General features: G+C 44.4%; 1 protein-coding gene across 5 annotated transcripts in view; it reads right to left on the bottom strand.

Moving 5' to 3' along the window:
* Positions 1-78: 78 nt before the first annotated feature.
* Positions 79-19898, bottom strand: part of LOC143498892 (uncharacterized) — a 32525-nt gene continuing 12705 nt past the window's right edge. For 2 of the 5 annotated variants that reach the window (XM_076993800.1, XM_076993799.1), the window contains exons 2-4: positions 16852-17036; positions 16449-16507; positions 79-646 (exon numbers count right to left, since the gene is read on the bottom strand). In XM_076993800.1, the coding sequence (XP_076849915.1) occupies positions 512-646; positions 16449-16507; positions 16852-16978 (321 nt within the window). In that variant the 5' untranslated portion in view covers positions 16979-17036 and the 3' untranslated portion in view covers positions 79-511. Of the gene's footprint in view, positions 647-13389; positions 14136-16448; positions 16508-16703; positions 16806-16851; positions 17037-19898 lie in introns of those variants that run through there. The other 3 variants (XM_076993798.1, XR_013125980.1, XM_076993797.1) reach the window with 3 other exon arrangements.

The following is a 19898-nucleotide window of genomic DNA, read 5'->3' as shown; positions in this document are numbered from 1 at the left end:
AATATTAGTAAATATCATTATCATAAAAGCATGTTTAAACAGAACAAACAAAATCAGGAATGCCATATCTTTTTTTTAGCATATATGTACTAAAAGTAACACATACCGTATGTACTAATATTAACACATATGTTCTAATAGTAGTACATATTATAATACACACTTATCCCGTGCTTCATGTTATTTGCACATGAATGTACACACATTCTGAATTCCATTTCAGATGATGTTTGCATAGAGATCATTCTAAAAGTCAAAAAGAACCACTGTTAACATCCAACAAGACCCATCAGCAGATATGAAGCGAGTTGTCTGAGCCGACACGTTGCCGATCACTTTGGATCTTTTGGATCCATTGCTCAAGAACACCCGCCCGATCACTCTTCCGGATCCATTGTTTTAACGTGGAGCGCAGTGGGCTCTCCTCTGTGCCGTGGCCTGTCTGCGTGATCAGGTGGGGCTCTCGGCCTTAGCAGGGAGCCCGGTATATCTGCAGGGTCAACGCGGAGCATCACAGATCCAACAGCGGGGGTTCCAACTTCCTCCTGGCTCTCACAGATAAGTTGAGGGCGGCTCTCCGGGGGTCGTCGCGAGAGCCGTTTAGGAGGGTCACGTCGGGGTCAGATCTGCTGAGGTAGCGTTTAATCTGTAGGAGGAGGACGGATAAACTCTTGTTCATCGTGGATTCTCACCCCAGGAGTTATTGGAAATGGGCCTTAAGAGGGAGTTGAGTTTTGTTGTAAAACACACTTTGATGAGTGTGAGATTTCTGAGTATGAATTAATAAAAGAAAATAAATCAAATTAATAAGTAGGTGGTGTTTCTCCACAGTTTTCATTTCAATCTTCATCCTGGAATTTCTGTTTTTGGAAATGGCTACCTGGCTACCACAGGACACCTAGCCTGGGGAACGAAGAAGGTGTTTCAATTAACTTCTTTTTCCTAAAAGCATTAACCCTTCACCTCCCTACTCTCTTCCTGTGTGTGTGTGTGTGTGTGTTTGTGTGTGTGAGGGAGAGATAGAGACACTGAGTGAATGTGTGTGTGTGTGTGTGTGTGTGTATTCTGATATTCAGTTCCCATGGCTTAAAAGCCTATGTGTGTTTACATTGCAGTGTCACCCACGGATAAATGTGTGGAGGGTGTGGGGTTACATCCCTATTGCCTGTGGCAGTGTGCATGGGAGTGTGTATGAGGATGTGTGTGATTTTGAGGGGACTCATATATCAAAGGACAGAATGGGACAGAACTTTGTCCATGGCATTTGGGGCTGCCTGGGAAAAGTCAATGAAAAAGGCCATTAGCAAAGACGTGTGTGTGGGTGGCGGTGTGTGTGTGTGTGTTTGTAGGGTGCTTAGTGTTATCAGTTGATCAGCCTTTACCTCAGGGCTGTCTGAGTCCACGCTCATCTTCTCAAAGACAGGATATGGTCTCTTAGTGGCTGAGCAGACTACACCCTACTTACTCTGTGTCAGTGCCTCGCTCACCCCCGGGGTCCAATACACACACACACACACACACACACACACACACTTTCCAACTAATGGTCCTCTAACCCTAGTTCAGCCCAACACACCCACATACACACACACACACACACATACACACACACACACACACACACACACACACACACACACATGCTAGCTGTCCAAACATGTCTTCCATGGTTCACTCTGCACCAAGTCAAGGAATTATCCTAACTGGCCTTCTCTAAACAACGGTCTAAGGCAGGTTGAATTCACCAACCTTCTGCACTCCACAGATTGTTTGTCATTCTGGATCAGGGCGGACAGAGCAGCTCTGGGATGAGATATGATCCATTTTGAATTCTATGATAACTTTGCTCATCAATGATATGGTAACTTGGCTCATAAGGAAAAGAATGCAGAAAAAGTTTGGTTTAATTTGTGCTTTGTACCTAGTGCTGTGTTTGGGGAGCATAGGAAACAAATCACTTATGGGATGATGTCCACCTGTTCTGATGCATGTACCATAACTTTCACCGGGCTGCACCAACAGACAGTAACACACAATCCTTCTCATCAAAATTACTGAACACTTAGCTAAATGCAGCTATCCATACCACCCGCACGCACGTACAAACACGCACATGCCTCTTTTAATTTGTGCCCCACCCTTCCACAGGTCATCGTTTCACACAGTCACCCTTCATCTTCAAACAAAAGCACTGAGACTTCTTTATTGATTGCCACCCCACTACACCCCCCCCCCCCCCCCCCCCCCACACACACACAACCACCACCCCAAAACAGATCAAAGTGGCACCACAGTCTCAGAGGCTGGACAGGATCAAAGCATGCAGACTCTGATCGTGATGTGTTTACAATTTTCTGAGGGATGAAGAAATGAGAGAGATGGAAGTGTACTGTGAAGATGAAAAAGAACACAGGAGAGGCTGATTGAAGAGATTGTAAGGAAGAGAGAAAGAAAAGAGAGAAGAGGACAGACAGCTGGAGAGAGAGGGAGCGAGAGAGAGAGAGAGAGAGCTTGTGGGGCGTGGAGGCAGGAAGAACGACAGAAACAAAGGGAAACAGACAGGAGAGATCTGGGAAGAGAGGAAGTGAGAGAGGCAGCAGTGCTGGTGTCCAAAGTGTTTGATCATCTGAAATCGATCATTTAGAAAGATGAAAGATTATCCATCCCTTTGTCTTACACTGGAGGTGTTAGATACTGTTTCAGAGTCTTGCCTCTCACATGAGGGTGGTCCATTCCATATATGTTTCATTTATTCTCAAATTCCCAAGAGAAGTGGTGCCATTTTCAGGGTAGCGGGTTTAAGGACAAAACAGATCAATTTAATTAGCAAGATCTTTGCTGGACCGCCACACTGAAGTCCCCAGCAATATGTGATCTTATCTGAAGGATTAGCTGTAGATTTAGAGCTGTTGATGGAAGGATTTCATGCACTTTTATGTGTTGGGCCCCAGACACTGTGACAGGAGCACAAAGAGCTTGGGTGACTGGGGCGACAGCTAGCCTTGGTCATATTGAAACACCATGCATCTTAATGGTGACCACTTGTGAGTGTCCAGTGGTCATTGTTCTGAGCAGGCTTACCTGGGTTCCACTGACAGATGTCTTGCAGGTTAATGAGACAGGCCTGGATGTTATGATGTTACATTCTGTTTTTCCAGAGGAGACGTGGCCTAAAAACAGAAGCTATAATTTAATGAGGAGGCCTTTTGCTGGGAGCTAGAAAATCATACACGTTATGGGCACTCTCGTGTACCACAAGAGGCACGACGCACAAGCCCCAGTCTTTCCGAGACAGCCGTCACCTCATCCAGCAGAACATCGTGAGGTGTCTTCCTCAGTTCCTCACACCCACTCAGCTTTAGACCCACTCGCTCACACGTGTCTTATCCTGGGACACACATCCGCACAGCACTTCCTCAAATGCATAACAGTGAGCACCCCCGCTCCCCTAAATCTCCCAGCATGCTATCTGCTCACTGATCCCTCCGAGGGGCCTCCTTCACACTCTTCGCAATAGTACGTTTGTCTAAAATGGCTGGCATTTAGGAGTGAAACGCTTCAACAAGCAAGAGCAGCTTGTGATTGGCCGACAGCGCGGCGGAGAACAATGTGCCGTCTGGTTGCTGGCAGAAACAGGGTTTTATAATGCAGCTGCTTCCACTTCCTGGTCATTGAAGGGCCCCTTGCAAATGTCCTCCCAGATGATGTCCTACTCCCTCTGTCCCCCCAGATGATGTCCTACTCTCTCTGTCCTCCCAGATGATGTCCTACTCCCTCTGTCCTCCCAGATGATGTCCTACTCCCTCTGTCCTCCCAGATGATGTCCTACTCCTCTGTCCTCCCAGATGATGTGCTATTCCCTCTGTCCCCCCAGATGATGTCCTACTCCTCTGTCCTCCCAGATGATGTCCTACTCCTCTGTCCCCCAGATGATGTCCTACTCCTCTGTCCCCCCAGATGATGTCCTACTCCCTCTGTCCCCCCAGATGATGTCCTACTCCTCTCTCCTCCCAGATGATGTCCTACTCCCTCTGTCCTCCCAGATGATGTCCTACTCCCTCTGTCCTCCCAGATGATGTCCTACTCCCTCTGTCCTCCCAGATGATGTCCTACTCCCTCTGTCCCCCCAGATGATGTCCTACTCCTCTGTCCCCCAGATGATGTCCTACTCCCTCTGTCCCCCCAGATGATGTCCTACTCCTTTGTCCCCCCAGATGATGTCCTACTCCCTCTGTCCTCCAAGATGATGTCCTACTCCCTCTGTCCTCCCAGATGATGTCCTACTCCCTCTGTCCTTCCAAGTGATGTCCTACTCCCTCTGTCCCCCCAGATGATGTCCTACTCCTCTGTCCTCCCAGATGATGTCCTACTCCTCTGTCCTCCCAGATGATGGCCTACTCCCTCTGTCCCCCCAGATGATGTCCTACTCCTCTGTCCTCCCAGATGATGTCCTACTCCCTCTGTCCCCCCAGATGATGTCCTACTCCCTCTGTCCTCCAAGATGATGTCCTATTCCCTCTGTCCCCCCAGATGATGTCCTACTCCCTCTGTCCTCCCAGATGATGTCCTATTCCCTCTGTCCCCCCAGATGATGTCCTACTCCCTCTGTCCTCCCAGATGATGTCCTACTCCTCTGTCCTCCCAGATGATGTCCTATTCCCTCTGTCCCCCCAGATGATGTCCTACTCCTCTGTCCTCCCAGATGCTGTTGACTGTGATGCAGGAATGGACAGAAGTATATTTGTCCTAAACACAGTAGTGAGTAGTACTCAGTCAAAACCACTCACACATGGGCCGTTTTGAGATATTCTCGGCAGAAAATGAACAGCAAATGTTAAAATTTTATAAACTTGTATGGTTATAAAGTGTGTCGTCTTTTAGCATCAGTCAGGCATCTATCTGGCTCTATTTAATGACAGGTATATGCTTGACGAGCACAGTGTAGAGGCCAAGAAAGATCATCTACAGCATAGACCTTTGTGGTAATGCTTCTTATCTAGGGAACACTGATGTCTAGTGTAACCACAAAGAAGTTGAGCAGTTAAAACACTGACAGGAGCGTCTGGAACTTCTGAACGGCCCGGGGGGAGGCGGGGCGATGCATTCTCCGCGGCCTTTGAAAGGTAAGCAAGCCAGGTGCTGCACTGCGGAGGGCCCCCTGGTTCTGAAGATCTAAAAACCCAATTATGAAGCAGGGTGACAATCTCCCCGTGCGGGTCTGCGGCTGGGAGGGGCACTGGTAGGAGATAGCCCCCCGCCGAGATCCAACGCCTGGCAGACGCTGTGAGCCAGTGCCAGCTGACATCAAGGGGCCCAGAGCGGTGATGAGCGGAGGAGAGGGGTGGAGAGGGAAGCCGAGCACCGAGATGGGCGTAGAGTAGAGCTGGATACACAGGTGGAGAGCACAGCGCATGTGGAGACTTCTGCATTCTCCAACACCTACAGCAGCCTGATCTTCAGCCCATGCAGGACAGTACTAGCCTAGCATTAGTCTTACACAGTGCACCCTAACCTTAACGCAGAACAGCACCGTTCAGGCCGACCTTAATCTCACACAGCGCAGCCCGACTGTGACCCACTAACCCACACCACAGAGAAAATGAGGCACTGCAAAAATAAGGATGTCATTTGACAGTAATCCTTATACAACAGTAATATCCCATAATATGTTTTGTTTGTCGTAAATGTTTATCCTTGAGGCCACAGTGCTATTGGGTGTAAAGTGTATTAGTCACCATACCCTGAAATTGACCTCAGCCTTTAAAGCAAATGTGCATCAAAACATTTGAAAAGAAATTGGATTATGTTTATAGTTTATTTTAGTAGTTTAGAGTAGTTAACCATTTATCATATTATATGTTCCTAAATGTAGACATCTGGCAGAGCTACTTATAATTCCCATAAAACCACAGAAATTCCATGTACCTATGAAACCAACATAGTCTGTATCTCCATATTGTCCCCAATCACAAACAGATACTGAAACACAGAACAGCTCAGAATGGTGATTGAAAGGGAATGAAAGAAAGGATACAATTATTTTCAAATTAAAATAAATGCCAATTTCTAGAATAAATGGTTCGCACACATATTATACAACTTGGGTTTTAAAGTGAATAGATTAATTTAATTTAATTGCAAGTGAATTAAAAGCAGTAGCATAGAAAGCACAAGAATCCCAAAATCAATACTCAATCAAGGCAGATTACTGCTATGATTACAGTTTAAGATTAACAAGGTTGTGACAGCACAGAAATAATCTGTCGATAGCATCTCCACTCAAATCTATAGTCAGCCTTTCTGCACCTAATCCCACACCTTTCTCCCTCATTCACACCATAATCGTCACATTGTTACATCCACGTCACAAAAAAACACAAAAGCACATTTTCAATGAACGTGATTCTTCATTGTCATGCAAGAACATCCCTCCCTCGTTAAGGTCAGCCTGCACTGGGTCAATTAACCAGCCGGCAATGGAAAACATGACTTTACTCTCACTGCAGTGTAACGAAGTTCTAACGACTGCACGGTAACTGGATCACAAATCAAGCAGCGCTACTCTTTAAAACGGGCACGTTAACAAGTCCCAGCCCTTTTGATCACATAGCTGTGTGTGCTAGAAGAAGTTACAAACTTTCACACACCGAATGACCTCTGGCATTAACACCAAACCAGCAGTGTGGAATATGGCACGAGTGCCTCCCTATAACAATTATCAAGGAATAATTGTCAAAGCTGTCAAAACATATCTTTAGAAGGGTTTTTGTTTTGCTCAAAAATACACAGCACTACTAAATGTCAACTGTAGCCACTCAAAGAAGTTCAGTGGAAACTGGTCTGGGATCAGGAGATGAGCGTCAGCGTCAGGGACGTAGTCACGGGGGCAGAGGGTGGACGCTACTCCACCCGTCCCCTCCGCCATTAATCCATGTGGCATGTGGAAGCAGCCTCAGACGTTCACTTCAAACGCCAGCTGAGTTAGATCCCCTTTTGAAGCCGCTTCGCCCCCTTTTGTTTATTTTTTGCATAGCTTCATTTTTTTCCTCCTCTTCCTCCAAATGCTCTTAATTCAACATCCCTCCCATTCATCTTGCTTGCTTGCAAAAAAAAGTCAATGTCTTTAATTTATGAGCTAATTAACATCAGACTGAGCTGGGTGAGAGGCTTACTGCAGCCATCTGAAACACAAATGACTTCCCAGGTTTTTTATACGAGAGAAGCATCTGTCACCCTACAATGGCACTTTTATCCTCAGAAACATTAGTTTCACTGCAGTTCCACTACAATGCCCTCGCTGATGGTGAGCAGACAGATTCTTTTTTTTTTTTTTTTTTTTTTAATATTTAAGAAATGACTGCATGGACACTGTAATACATTTAGAGGACTGGACAGAAATGTAAGACGTATATGTTTAACAGTGTTTTCAGAAAGTCCACACACACTTTAGGGAGCCTTTTAGAAAGAATGCTACTTTTTTGGCTTTTGGTCCCTTTGCAAGCCTAACCTCTCAGAGGCAAATCCATATTGTTCAGCTATGTTATCAGCTGTTGTCTGAACTCTAATTATGTTTTGATTGTGCTTCGATATTTTTCTCCCCCTGCCACCTTCTCTGTCATAACTGGTACTGGTACATCTGGAGCAGACAAAGCAGGCAGAGAAAGATCATTGAGCATGCACTAGAAGATCTGGACTTCACTCTTACACAGGCTGTACTCTAGATGTGCAGGACCTCACTCCTGCACAGGCTGAGCTGTAGAAGAGCTGGATCTCACTCTAGAAGAGCGTGACTTCTGTGCTCTAGAAGAGCACCTGACATTTGCACAGGCTGTGATCTAGAAGAGCTGGACCTCACTCCTACACAGGCTGTGCTCTAGAAAAGCTGGACCTCATTCATACACAGGCTGTGCTCTAGAAAAGCTGGACCTCACTCTAGAAGAGCTGGACCTCACTCCTACACAGGCTGTGCTCTAGAAGTGCTGGACCTCACTCTAGAAGAGCTGGACCTCACTCCTACACAGGCTGTGCTCTAGAAGAGCTGGACCTCACTTTAGAAGAGCTGGACCTCACTCCTACACAGGCTGTGCTCTTGAAGAGCTGGACCTCACTCCTACACAGGCTGTGCTCTAGAAGAGCTGCATGTTGGCAGGCTGGTTGGATCTCTCCCTCTCACTGTCTCTATGTTTGTGTCGCTGTCTCATCAAAGCAATTAGCACACAAAGGCCACAGATTAAACACTTTAACAATAAAAAGACTGTTTTCAATATTAGCATCTATAAACTCTTAGAAGTATAGCGACAAAGTAAATGGCAGAATAAAAGCAAAATCCTGAAAACATTTGAGAGCTATATGGTGACCCCTATTACCATTTCAAGATTTCAAGATCTTTTGGAATCCTATAAGAATCCCATGAGCCATGAACAATTCTACAGGATAAACAGTGTGGTACAGAAGGATCATGTGCTTTCCAGACATACATTCAGCCCTGAACATAAAAGCATATTTATATAAGATCAGTGTATAAATGCAGTCACGTTATCATGAAAGACGTATAAAAATATATTACTGTATATGAAATATACACTACAATACCACTGTACAGGAAATATGAGTTATGGGAAAAGTGATCATAATAAGCAACATACAGTATATAAATTTAGAATCACATATGATTTTCAGACCTTTGGTATGTGGAGGACTTGATTATCTGGTGGCCATCTGAGGTTTTCAGTTGAGACTTGCATCAAACAAAAACGTGTCAGTACAAATGTAAAAAAAGGAAATAAATAAATCAATACACAAATAAATTACTTAAGAGCCTGTCACTTTTAGTGATGGTGATGTCAAGTGTTCTGTCCATTCGTGATTGCATAAAATATACATAAGTGTCCCTTCTGCTTAAATTATTTTGACTGCCTACACTGTATATTTCTTCTCTAAGTGGACCAGTCATGTTTTGAAGTCCACCTGAACACTTTCACATGTGCACGCTGTAGAGATATGCAGTTCCAAGTCAAAACTAACTGTGTCAGATTCTTGCAAATCAGAGGTGGAAGAAAAACTGGCATCATCAATATGCTAAACATAAAACATAGAATTGAACCCACTTGGCCAGAGCCATACTTGGGTTGCCACATACTTTTGCCTTTATGAGCAGATGTGTGCACCGCAAGGGCTGGAACAGTTTAATACTTAAGGCACAAAATGGCTGACAAGGAACTTCCCATGTGTGCCCAACCTGGACCAAACGTACGGAAAGCATCATGCTAACACAAATCTCCACACACGGCTCTGTTTAACACTTCTCAGGCGGTACTGCAGACTCCAGTCTCCTCTGACCAGCACTCATCAAGATCAGGGACTCCATAATGAAACACAGCACCGCCAACACTGGAATTCAGATGTATTTTTGTCCTCCGTCCCTCTGTCTCCGTTTCTCCACCCCGCCAGTCCTACACACCTCAGCCACTGTCTTTAAACTCTCTCTTCTCCTGAAAAACCAGCGGAGACATCCAGACCAGCTAAGGCGGTCCTTCGGGGGGCAGCGCGAGTGGCCACTTGTATCTGTCACCGAACAACTGCCTGAAGTCATTAAACGCTTTTATGAAGTGTTCCATAAACTGGAATATGATGAACAGGCTTCAGGGTCTCAGCATGCCTGGTCATTAAAGCAGAGATCCTGCAGAGAGAATGGGAGACAGGGAGGTGCGCTGACAGCTAAACTGTTGTCATTCCCGGGAAGAAGCAGTTTTCCACACATGGATTAAGACTAGACAGTGGGCATTCCCAAGGAGAACACTGCCTTTCTCAGTCCAAGGACAGGCTTAATCCATGTGTGGAGAACTGGCATGTTTCTCCTAATTCTTCATGCGTTTCCATTAGCATGCTTCCATGGGTTTCCCATGTACCGGACAATCTATGAAGAAGTACACACGTTCTATGAAGCAGCCATCTCCTTAACATTGGATCAGTGCTGTGGACACTTACACAATACTCAGGCTTTAAGAAGCAAGCAATGAAAAAGATTAATGGGGGAACCAGTTACATCATGGGTCACAAATGCCCTTGTGTGTGTGTGTGTGTGTGTCCTTGTGTGTGTGTCGTCAGCTATCTATGTGGCGACTGTGGCTCTCTGCTCTCTCTTCTCCCAACATGCAAGAAAACAAGTTTGGTTTCCCATCAGAAGCCCCAAGTCACTCCTCTTAAAACAAGCGTTTATGAGCGTCCAAAGTGTCTTGTATGAAAACGTGAAATATTCGACACTGCTTTCATCTTTCACCACGTCTCACCTTCCCCTCCAGCTACAGTCTCACTGTCTCCTACTCTGTTCTCCCAAATTCAGGAGCTGGTTTTGTAGCCAGCATGTGTGCCCCAAACACCCCCCCACCCCACCCCCGGATGTCCGGCTCCTGGCCTTTTCACACACGGGTGCAGTGTAGTGTTACACACAAGGCCTGTCAGCGAGGGCAGACACACGGGCGTCACCCGCATGCCGAGAAGGCTGAACTGGTGAACTCCGACAGAAGGAAAAGAGCCCAGAGCTGCCCGCGTCATCAAAAGCCCCAGGAATTAACACGATGATCCATTATTTCCGAGTAGGCCCGTCCCAGAGAGTTGAGCCAAGGGAATAGCCAACAGATGTTTCACCACTTGAAGGTGCTTGAAGGTGCATTTGGGAAGATGGGAGAGGGAGCAGCCTTGTGCCTGATGGTTGTTGGGCTCCAGTATGGTTTGCACTGGGAGAGTAAGGTCACCACAACTTCCTCTCTATGCCTCTTAAAAAGCAAAGAAAGGATGTTTGCATCACATACTGCACTCCTCCACAGGGCTGTATTCCCAACCACCTATCTCTTTAGGGACTCTTATTATTTATTTGGAGTGCCCTCCAAAAGGGATGCTGGTGTCCAAATGCACAATTAAGGCTATGCTATATGTTCATCACTTATTCATACATTAAATGATCTGATAAGATTATAACTGACAGTATTACAAAATACGTTGATCTCCAGTAAGTCCTTGGAGAGCGATATGATGTAGTGCGTTGAACAGGACTGGTGAGGATGAACTGCTACTCCGTTAAAGCATGGCACTCTCGTGTCTGCTCTGCGAGAACGCTCCCGCAGTCTGAGGAAGGGACCTGGCACGCCCACGTCTACCTCACACACTTCCCACAGGGCTCCACGCACGTTAATGCACCAGGAATGTGCGAGACTCACTCAGGCCGCTGGCGGACACCGACCACAGAGTTCTCATGGCCTTAGCACGGCAGGGTGGGGACAGGAGAGGATGAGAAAGGAGAGAAAGGCGGGAGAAAGGCAGGCTGGGTAGTGCGTGGGTGGAGGAATGGAGCCTGCACTCTTCTATCTGAAGTGCAGGCTTATGGCCCCTTCTCACGTCTTTCTTGAGCAGTCCTCACTTGCTGTCTCCCACCAGAGTCCTGAATCTTCCCGTTCCTTGGGGAAAAGCCTGAGGGATTACGTAGCAGGACTAAACACACCACAGCAACTTTGCTTGTGGGCCTGTATTGAACATGTGGGGCAAAAAACAGCTTTTCCCTGACATGATTATTACCTGGTTCTAAACTTGCACCAATAGGTGTGTTCTGCTGCAAACAATGAGTTTGGTTGTGCTGTAAAAAGCTTTATGGAAGTTGGATTTGGGTGCCTATCCATGCCAGTTATGTGAGGAGTGGCAGATGTGAAGCAGAGGTAACTCAGTCTGAGTACGAGTTGGGGGAGGTGGGGGCAGAGAGAGAAGGAGAGAGGGGCAGAAAGAACAAGCAAAAAAAAAAAAAGAGAGAGAGAGAGAGAGAGAGAGAGAGAGAGAGAGAGAGAGAGAGAGAGAATCCAGCCAGTAGCAGCGCAGTAGCTGAACTGAACAGCTGTCAGCGGACGGCAGAAAGTTGCACAGCTGGGCCAACACTCCAACCACCTGGTGGAATATAAGCTGCTGAAGTTATGTATTCATTATTTACTAGTTCAGCACTCCGTTCCTATGGAAAAGGTCCACGTGGATATGAAGGAGACACTGAAGAAAGCATTTGCTGTCCATGTGTACGTGAAAGGGTGTCTGTTCCACTGCGACGTTTCTAAAAACTGCTGTAATTACAAGGCTTGAACATTACAAAATTTAAAGCTTTGTGGTTTGGTGCAACATCACTTCAAAAAGACATAATTGAGGACTTTTACTTTGTTACTGAACTCAGGCAGTCAGCAGAATGGAACAAAACCACAAAGTTGCTCTGAAAAATCAAAGGTAACATTACTCTGTCTGTTTGCTAAATGCATATACTGCCATTCAGGAGTTGAGAAAAAAGGTAAGTTGTGACACACGAAGTTGGCACAATTACTTAATTTAAACTATTCATAGCATTCAAAGGCTTACAGATTTCCCATTATTCATTATGGTAAGCATATCCCACAAAGATGAATTAAAGTTCCAATTAGAAATCATAGCAACTGGCTGTGCAGGTTTTGATTGAACAGAGGCCTTCTAACAGCATCCATAAAAGACCTCAGGGTTGTTGCTGTTTAGTTTCTAATGGCTGTAATGCTGGAGTGCTAATGGAAGTTTTAACTCCTTTAAGATCCAATATCCCTCGATACAAAAAAAAACATAAGTGAAATATATAATACATATAAAACAATAATTTTTTTTGTAGGGGCAGTCATGGGCTGGTGGTTAGGGAACTGGTCTTGTGACCGGAGGGTCGTGGGTTCGATCCCCAGACCTGAGGCCATGACTGAGGTGCCCCTGAGCAAGGCACCTTAACCCTCAATTGCTCGCTTGTATAAAAAAAAAATTAGATAAAAATGTAAGTTGCTGGATAAGGGCGTCTGCCAAATGCCGTAAATATAAATGTAATTTCAAATCTCAGCATTTGTCCTGCCAATCTTTAGTAAATATGCAGTGGATAGAGAGACAAAACACTACTGTCTTTGGCTGGTTCAGAATGACTTGTGTTTGAACATGGGAGTTTAAGGTAGAGTTCTTGCATTGGTATCTAGTGCTGTTTCTAGTGAAGAAAAGCCATTTCAGCATTTCTGCTTCACACTGAAAGCCGACTCTGTCCCTTCTATCCCCTGGAGGCAACACCGCTCCCTCAGCTAAAACCCGAAATCCCTAAAAACATTCTGCCATGGTCAAGCAAACATACTGAAGAAAAACCAACCTTCCAAACGTTTATGTTCTGAAACGGTTCAGTTCACAATTGAGTTTAAAATGTTTTGATAATAAAAAAAAACTTAGTCACAAAATACTAAAATACAGTAATTTTATTGGATTTTAATTATTCAAATAGCTTATCCTATATTATCTTTCACAGTTTTTTCCACAATGTGATATTGCAAATTTTCTACATATCTATATCCTAGAAATCTTCCCATAACCTCATGTAAAGACATTATATGACAACACCCTAAAAGATGGACAGCAGCAGCCCTTTGAAGAACACCCCTCCTGTGTATTCCCAAGGAACTTGACACTTGTGAATGGACATGACTGAACCACAGATATAACTAAAGCATGTCTGAATCAGCTTCAAAGCAAACGATGAGATCAGGTCTAAAGGGGAGATGGTCCAGGTCACACAGCTCCTGTAGGTCACGGAGCCCCAGGGCACTGGAGTCACGTGTCTACTGGGAGAGCTCACCTCTGCTCAGCCACGAAACACTCCACCTATCAACACAGAGGCAGCCCACCTGTTCATCATAAAAGCAGGACAGCATGTTGGTGTTTTTGCCTGTCCCTGGCTGGCCGACTTAGGGCAAGATTCAGCAAGACTCATGACAATTTTCACGTTCACGTTGCCCTCTTTCTGAGGTCTGGCTAATCTTTTCACTTGCAAACTTAGCAAAATTACTGTCTCACCAGTATCAAAGTGTATGACACGTTACAGAGAATATCTCAACTGCAGACATAGAGAACAATGCTCTAAGGAAGAGGTATTTATTCCCTAAACTTATCTCTAATATTTCATTTAGAGATGCCACCTGAATGCCATCTGAAACTGCAGTGCTGTGTTGCTTTGGGGGGGTCACCTAGCCTGCAGTGTAGCTGAAGCAAAGGTTTTGTAAATCCACTCTGTCTTCAGGACAGATCAGATCTGCTGCCTTATACCTGCCGGCGAGAGGATCCTGAGAAAAGAGAACCAGGCACATGACTGCACATGAACTGCTGACAGGAGCAGGTCAGGATGACATGGAACTCTCAGAGCACAGATACCTTCCACAGGACAAAGGCTATACTACCTGAGGGAGCACAGGCACCTTCCACAGGACAAAGGCTGTGCTACCTGAGGGAGCACAGATATCTTCCACAGGACAAAGGTTGTGCTACCTGAGGGAGCACAGATATCTTCCACAGGACAAAGGCTGTGCTACCTGAGGCAGCACAGATATCTTCCACAGGACAAAGGCTGTGCAACCTGAGGGAGCACAGGTACCTTCCACAGGACAAAGGCTATACTACCTGAGGGAGCACAGGCACCTACCACAGGACAAAGGCTATACTACCTGAAGGAGCACAGGCACCTACCACAGGACAAAGGCTATACTACCTGAGGGACCACAGATATCTTCCACAGGACAAAGGCTGTGCTACCTGAGGAAGCACAGATATCTTCCACAGGACAAAGGCTGTGCTACCTGAGGGAGCACAGATATCTTCCACAGGACAAAGGCTGTGCTACCTGAGGGAGCACAGGCACCTTCCACAGGACAAAGGTTATACTACCTGAGAGAGGAAATGAAAGAAAATAAGGGCCCTTTTTGAGTGGAAATGTAAGGGTTAAACCATAACTCAACAGTTACAGCTTGGTCAAACATCTACAAAGGAATCTGAATATCCAGTAAAGGCTTTGTTTAGATTCCGTCATTACCATATCAATGAGATCTAAAGAGGCTTTCAGTGTTGAGCAGTCTTGCCGGGTGTTGGTTGTGTGTTTTTGTGGAGAGGTTTCCCACCGGGGGGGCTAAACCCTGACCAGCATGTTATGTGCTCACACGCGCACACACACACACACACACACACACACACACACACACACACACACACACACACACACACACACACACACACACAGACACACACACACAGAGTCATATAGAACTCACTCAATATCCAGCTGGAGCTTTGAATAAAAAAAATTCCCCCAGCCCACTCATAATCTCAGTAAAGAAGTGAATGACTCTTTGAATTTTGAGCCTTATAGCCTTGGCTATAACAGAAAATATCCAAGTATACTACTACTACTACAACTACTACTACTACAACAACTACTACTACTACTACAACTACTACTAAAATGCACTTTCTGTTGGCCAGATGAAACATTCCTTCACCTACAGTATCAAAGCAGCTGAACAGAGCTGGACAATAAAGGTCTCAGAACACAGTCTACAGCCTAAAGGTCAGAGGTCAACCACTTACAAAAAAGAAGATCATTGCAAACAAGTATAACATCCTTGCATATTAAGCATGAACCAGTAAAAATCTTCAATTCCAATTCACTCCAGCCCCCAAGAAATGAAAATAAAATAAAAATTGAAAGACCCATATACAATTATATACTATGTCTGTGTGTGTGTGTGTGTGTGTGTGTGTGTGTGTGTGTGTGTGTGTGTGTGTGTGTGTGTGTGTGTGTGTGTGTGTGTTGAAAAAGGGTGATAACGCAGGGAACTTGACCAGAGTAAGAGTAAGAATAATATTTGCAGCACCTGGAATTGGTCCACTGTTCTAACATTGTAAAGAGCAGACATCCAGCCAGCAGACCATAGCTTATGATCAAGACCTGTGTTTGATTTAACAGGGACATTCTGAAGCTTATGGGCCAAATCTGAACCAGAACCAGTTAACAGCATACTCGCATGTAACTGTTGCCTGATAATTCTGTCACATACTGTTCATAGCTGTCAATATAGGAATTCATTTTTGCAGAATCCGCACCTGTAAAACCAATCATTTTAATCCAATCATTGATCCACAGGAGGTTGTCTGAGAAGTCACAAATGTTGACCAAACTATAAGAGAACTAAGAAAACTCCAAGGTCAGGTGCTTTGAGGAGGTTAATCCCAGTGTAATAATCTTAAGCCCAGAGTGTACTTGTTTGTTTCATGACTCAATCCATTTTTCAAATATCTTTGTATAAATTCTTTTTTTTTCAGTTTTTTCATATCTTTATCTAGTTTATTTTTTGCTTTGAGGCCATTCTATGAGGAGATGAGAGGGGGATGAGATTGGGATGTTAATGTAGCCCAGGGAGATGGTTGTGTTTACACTAGTGTAATGTCTAGCTTGAAGGCTTCTCAGACCACCTTCCAAAGTGGTTTGAGTGATTGGATTTAAATCTGTTTTAAAAGTGTTTTGGTAGCTTTTACATTATATATATATTATATTATATATATATATGCAGATATTCATTAAAGTGAGTCGACTGCTTTGAACATACCATTGTTGGCATTTCCGGTCTGTGCTTCATTATCCACTTAAGAATGATGAAGGTCTGAACTGGAAACACATCATTAAATGTACACAACACCACAAGAACCTTCCCAGTCAATTTACAATAAAGATGATAAAATAAACATTGCTGATTAAACAGTGAATAACCACTTTGCTAATAAAGACATTAGCTATCATACACCAAATTGACCATGCTGAAATGAGAGACAAAGTAAACAATGTTGACGGCAATGTCAGCTACCGTCAGCAGGATGGTCAAAACAATGCAGCAGTGGAAAAAGGTCCAAGCTCCATTCTAGTTTGACCTTTCTCATACGAGCTATGGCAGGTAATGATACAGGTGATTTGTTTCTCCAAATCTAGGATGTGATGAGGCTCTTGTGCATTACGTTGGCCACAGGCAAGCATCTGGAGACCACCTTGTGGGTGGATGCACCTTATCCGGCAGCCAGGAGTGGCGGTGGTGTGGTCGATGCTTCGTGGGGCAGCACCAACGGCCGTAGATGCCCCCCGCATGGCTGAAGAGGGCAACACTCCCCCTTCTGAGCTGGCAGGTTTCAATGCAGCAGGGGTCCTTGAAAAAGAGAAAACAAAACAAAATTAAAAACTACAGCTTCTTATGCTTTGTCATTTGTTTATTATATGATTAGCATAATGGTGCCAGTTTACAGTGTATTCAGTTCTGAATCTCAATTGAAATCCTTTACACTGAAGTGATTTTGCGTAATTTTTTAGAAGGGGCCAGAGGAGAAAAGCACCATTATACATATGAGGGGCACCACGCTGAGTCCTTTTATAAACTCCATCTGAGAAATGTATCATTTGAAAAGCTCAGACCTGGTACAATTAAATATGAAGATAGAGTAAACATAGTGTATCTTTTTAAAGGGAACAAAATGTACATAAACTAAACACTATTTTATCCTTAAAAGGATTATCCCAATAATCACTGCAAGAGCACAAAAGCGACATGACTTGATTTGTTTAGTAAAACATGTTTTTGCCTACAGCCACTGACCACTAGCAATTTGTTAGTGCAAATAGAGATTTTTTTCCACAGTATGACCTGGTGTTCTGCAATGTTCTTCTTTAGTTCTCTTAAGTCTCTGTGCTATAATGCACAAATATGATAATATAAATATAATGTTGAGTTTAATTTTAACACTGGTAACAAAGAGGTACACTTCTTAGCTTGCCCAGATTCAGCAACACAGCTTTAAAAAAGGATTCAACTTTTTTTAGTTTTATACTTTATACTTAGTTAATCCTTCTTATAGAATATGATAACTAGCACACACAACAGACAAAAAGAAACCATAAAAATGAGGTTGAAACAGGCTAATTAAAAACAAGAAAATCATTAGAGCAAAAAAGATTAATCCTAGCCATAGAAATAAACAGGTGTCATGTTTCAGAGCATAGAAATTCTTGATAACTGAGTTTGACCAAACCTTGAGAACAAATATCAAACACTATTTTAGCGATGCATCACTATTCTAACTATGTTTAAAAATGTTTAGATCAAATTAATAAAATATATTTAATCACCAGATCATATGATATTTAGACACTCCTTGTAGGACACTTGATAAATTCAGAGACAGGACAGCAGGTGAAGGCCATGGCTACACATGCTCAAAATTGTAGTCTCACATTTTCACAGAGTACAGCAGCATGACGAGATGTTCTCCAAAAGGACAACGTTTGAACTGTGGGGGATTATTCGCAAAGGTCATCACTAAGATCTCAGAACCAGGTCTGTTATTAAAGTCGGCCTAATGACGCCACACGTAAAACCATCAAAAGCAAGTCTGAACATAAATGACAGCAATCATTTTCTTTGTGAATGCTAAAAATTTCATTAGATATAAAAGCCCTAAATAGGAACAATGGATGTCTGTATTATTTACATTAAAAAGAGTCGAACCTGTACTCTGATTCCAGAGAATAAACACAAATACAACAAAACATCAAACCCCACCATATGTCAGACTGAGGTATGAACCTTGGTTAAAGACTCCCCAGTTCAACTCAGTGTCCTTGTCTCTCTGACTTATGTATGAGGTCAGAATAAAAAACAGCAGCGAGGAGCCACACTAAGGATGATGCATTAGGGAGGGAGGACTCCGGTCTCGCCTGAGAGAGAACACCACCCTCTCCATTCATTTACATTCATGGCCAATTTGATTGTGCGCTCGGAATCAAAAAGGGGGAAGAGACGGTGAAGGAATGAAGAAAGCATGAAAAAAAACCTATGAAGAGGAATTTTCCCCACAGTGAGAGCAAACACTTTCCCCTCTCTCTTTCTGTCAGGATGGCGCGAGAGCTGATTTTCAGCCTTGGCATTGGGCAGAGGGGACTGCGGACAAAAAGTCCCTTGTACCAGCGTGTTAACTCTGCTAAAGGCCCCTAATGCCCTCTAATCGTGACTGGCAGGGTTGGTGACCTCCCCTATCACCCCCACCAACCTCTTTTTGCCTCACAAAAGGCCACTTCTCTCGCCAAAGTGCTTTCATCTGGCGCCAAGCGCAAAGCCACAGTTCCCCTCTGACCGCGGAGTGGACAAGGGTGCACGTCACTGCTGTTAACCTGGATCTGTCTGGGACGGCCAGGGGGAAAGAAGCAACGCACACTGGGAAGAGGCAGAGGCCTAATTAGTGATGATAATGGCGACGAGGCATGGGGGACTGAGGAAGAAATGAAATTCAGAGAGAGGAGAAAGAGGGAGGTGCGATGGAAGGAGGGAGAAGGATAGAGTGAGGGGGGGAGAGAGTGAGATAGAGAAATAGGGGAGAAAATGCAAAAAAGGGTGAAATGGAGCCTTGAGCCATGGAAAGGTTTAGCATAGCTGGGTTTTGTGCCTCGTTTCCTTTGTAAGAGTCCGATGCTTTTTGGCTTTGGAGAACGGAGGGCTTTGACTTCACGGAGGGGTTTTGACTTCACGGAGGGGTTTTCAGGGGCCAGTTTCACATCCAGCTGGCCCAAAACAAGGGGCTGGGAACACTGGCCAGGGAGGGGCAAAGAAAATACCCTAAAAGTACCCCACTACACACACACACACACACACACGTGCGCTGTGCACACACACACACGTGCGTGTGCCTTGTGCGTGCACACCCCACCACACACACACACACACACACACACATACACACACACACACACACACACACACACACACACACACACACACACATTCTTTTGGTTTATTCCCCTTGTTCTTCTAGTGGGCATCTATAAATCACTTTTTTACTATTTAAGTTAACTGATTCCAAGAGCTTTCACACCTTATTACATTTCTGCTGTCATCATGCTATTTACAGGCTTTTCCTCATGTACTGTGATTTGCATTTATTAGTGACTTGGCCCACATTTAACAAGCCTTATAACATACCAACACCAGACAGATTAACAGCATGACCTAAACTCATAAGTC

This window comes from Brachyhypopomus gauderio, unplaced genomic scaffold (genome assembly GCF_052324685.1).
Source record: "Brachyhypopomus gauderio isolate BG-103 unplaced genomic scaffold, BGAUD_0.2 sc122, whole genome shotgun sequence".
Lineage (NCBI taxonomy): Eukaryota > Metazoa > Chordata > Actinopteri > Gymnotiformes > Hypopomidae > Brachyhypopomus > Brachyhypopomus gauderio.
Note: the sequence above shows the minus strand (reverse complement) of the source record. Positions and strands in the feature narration are given on the sequence as shown.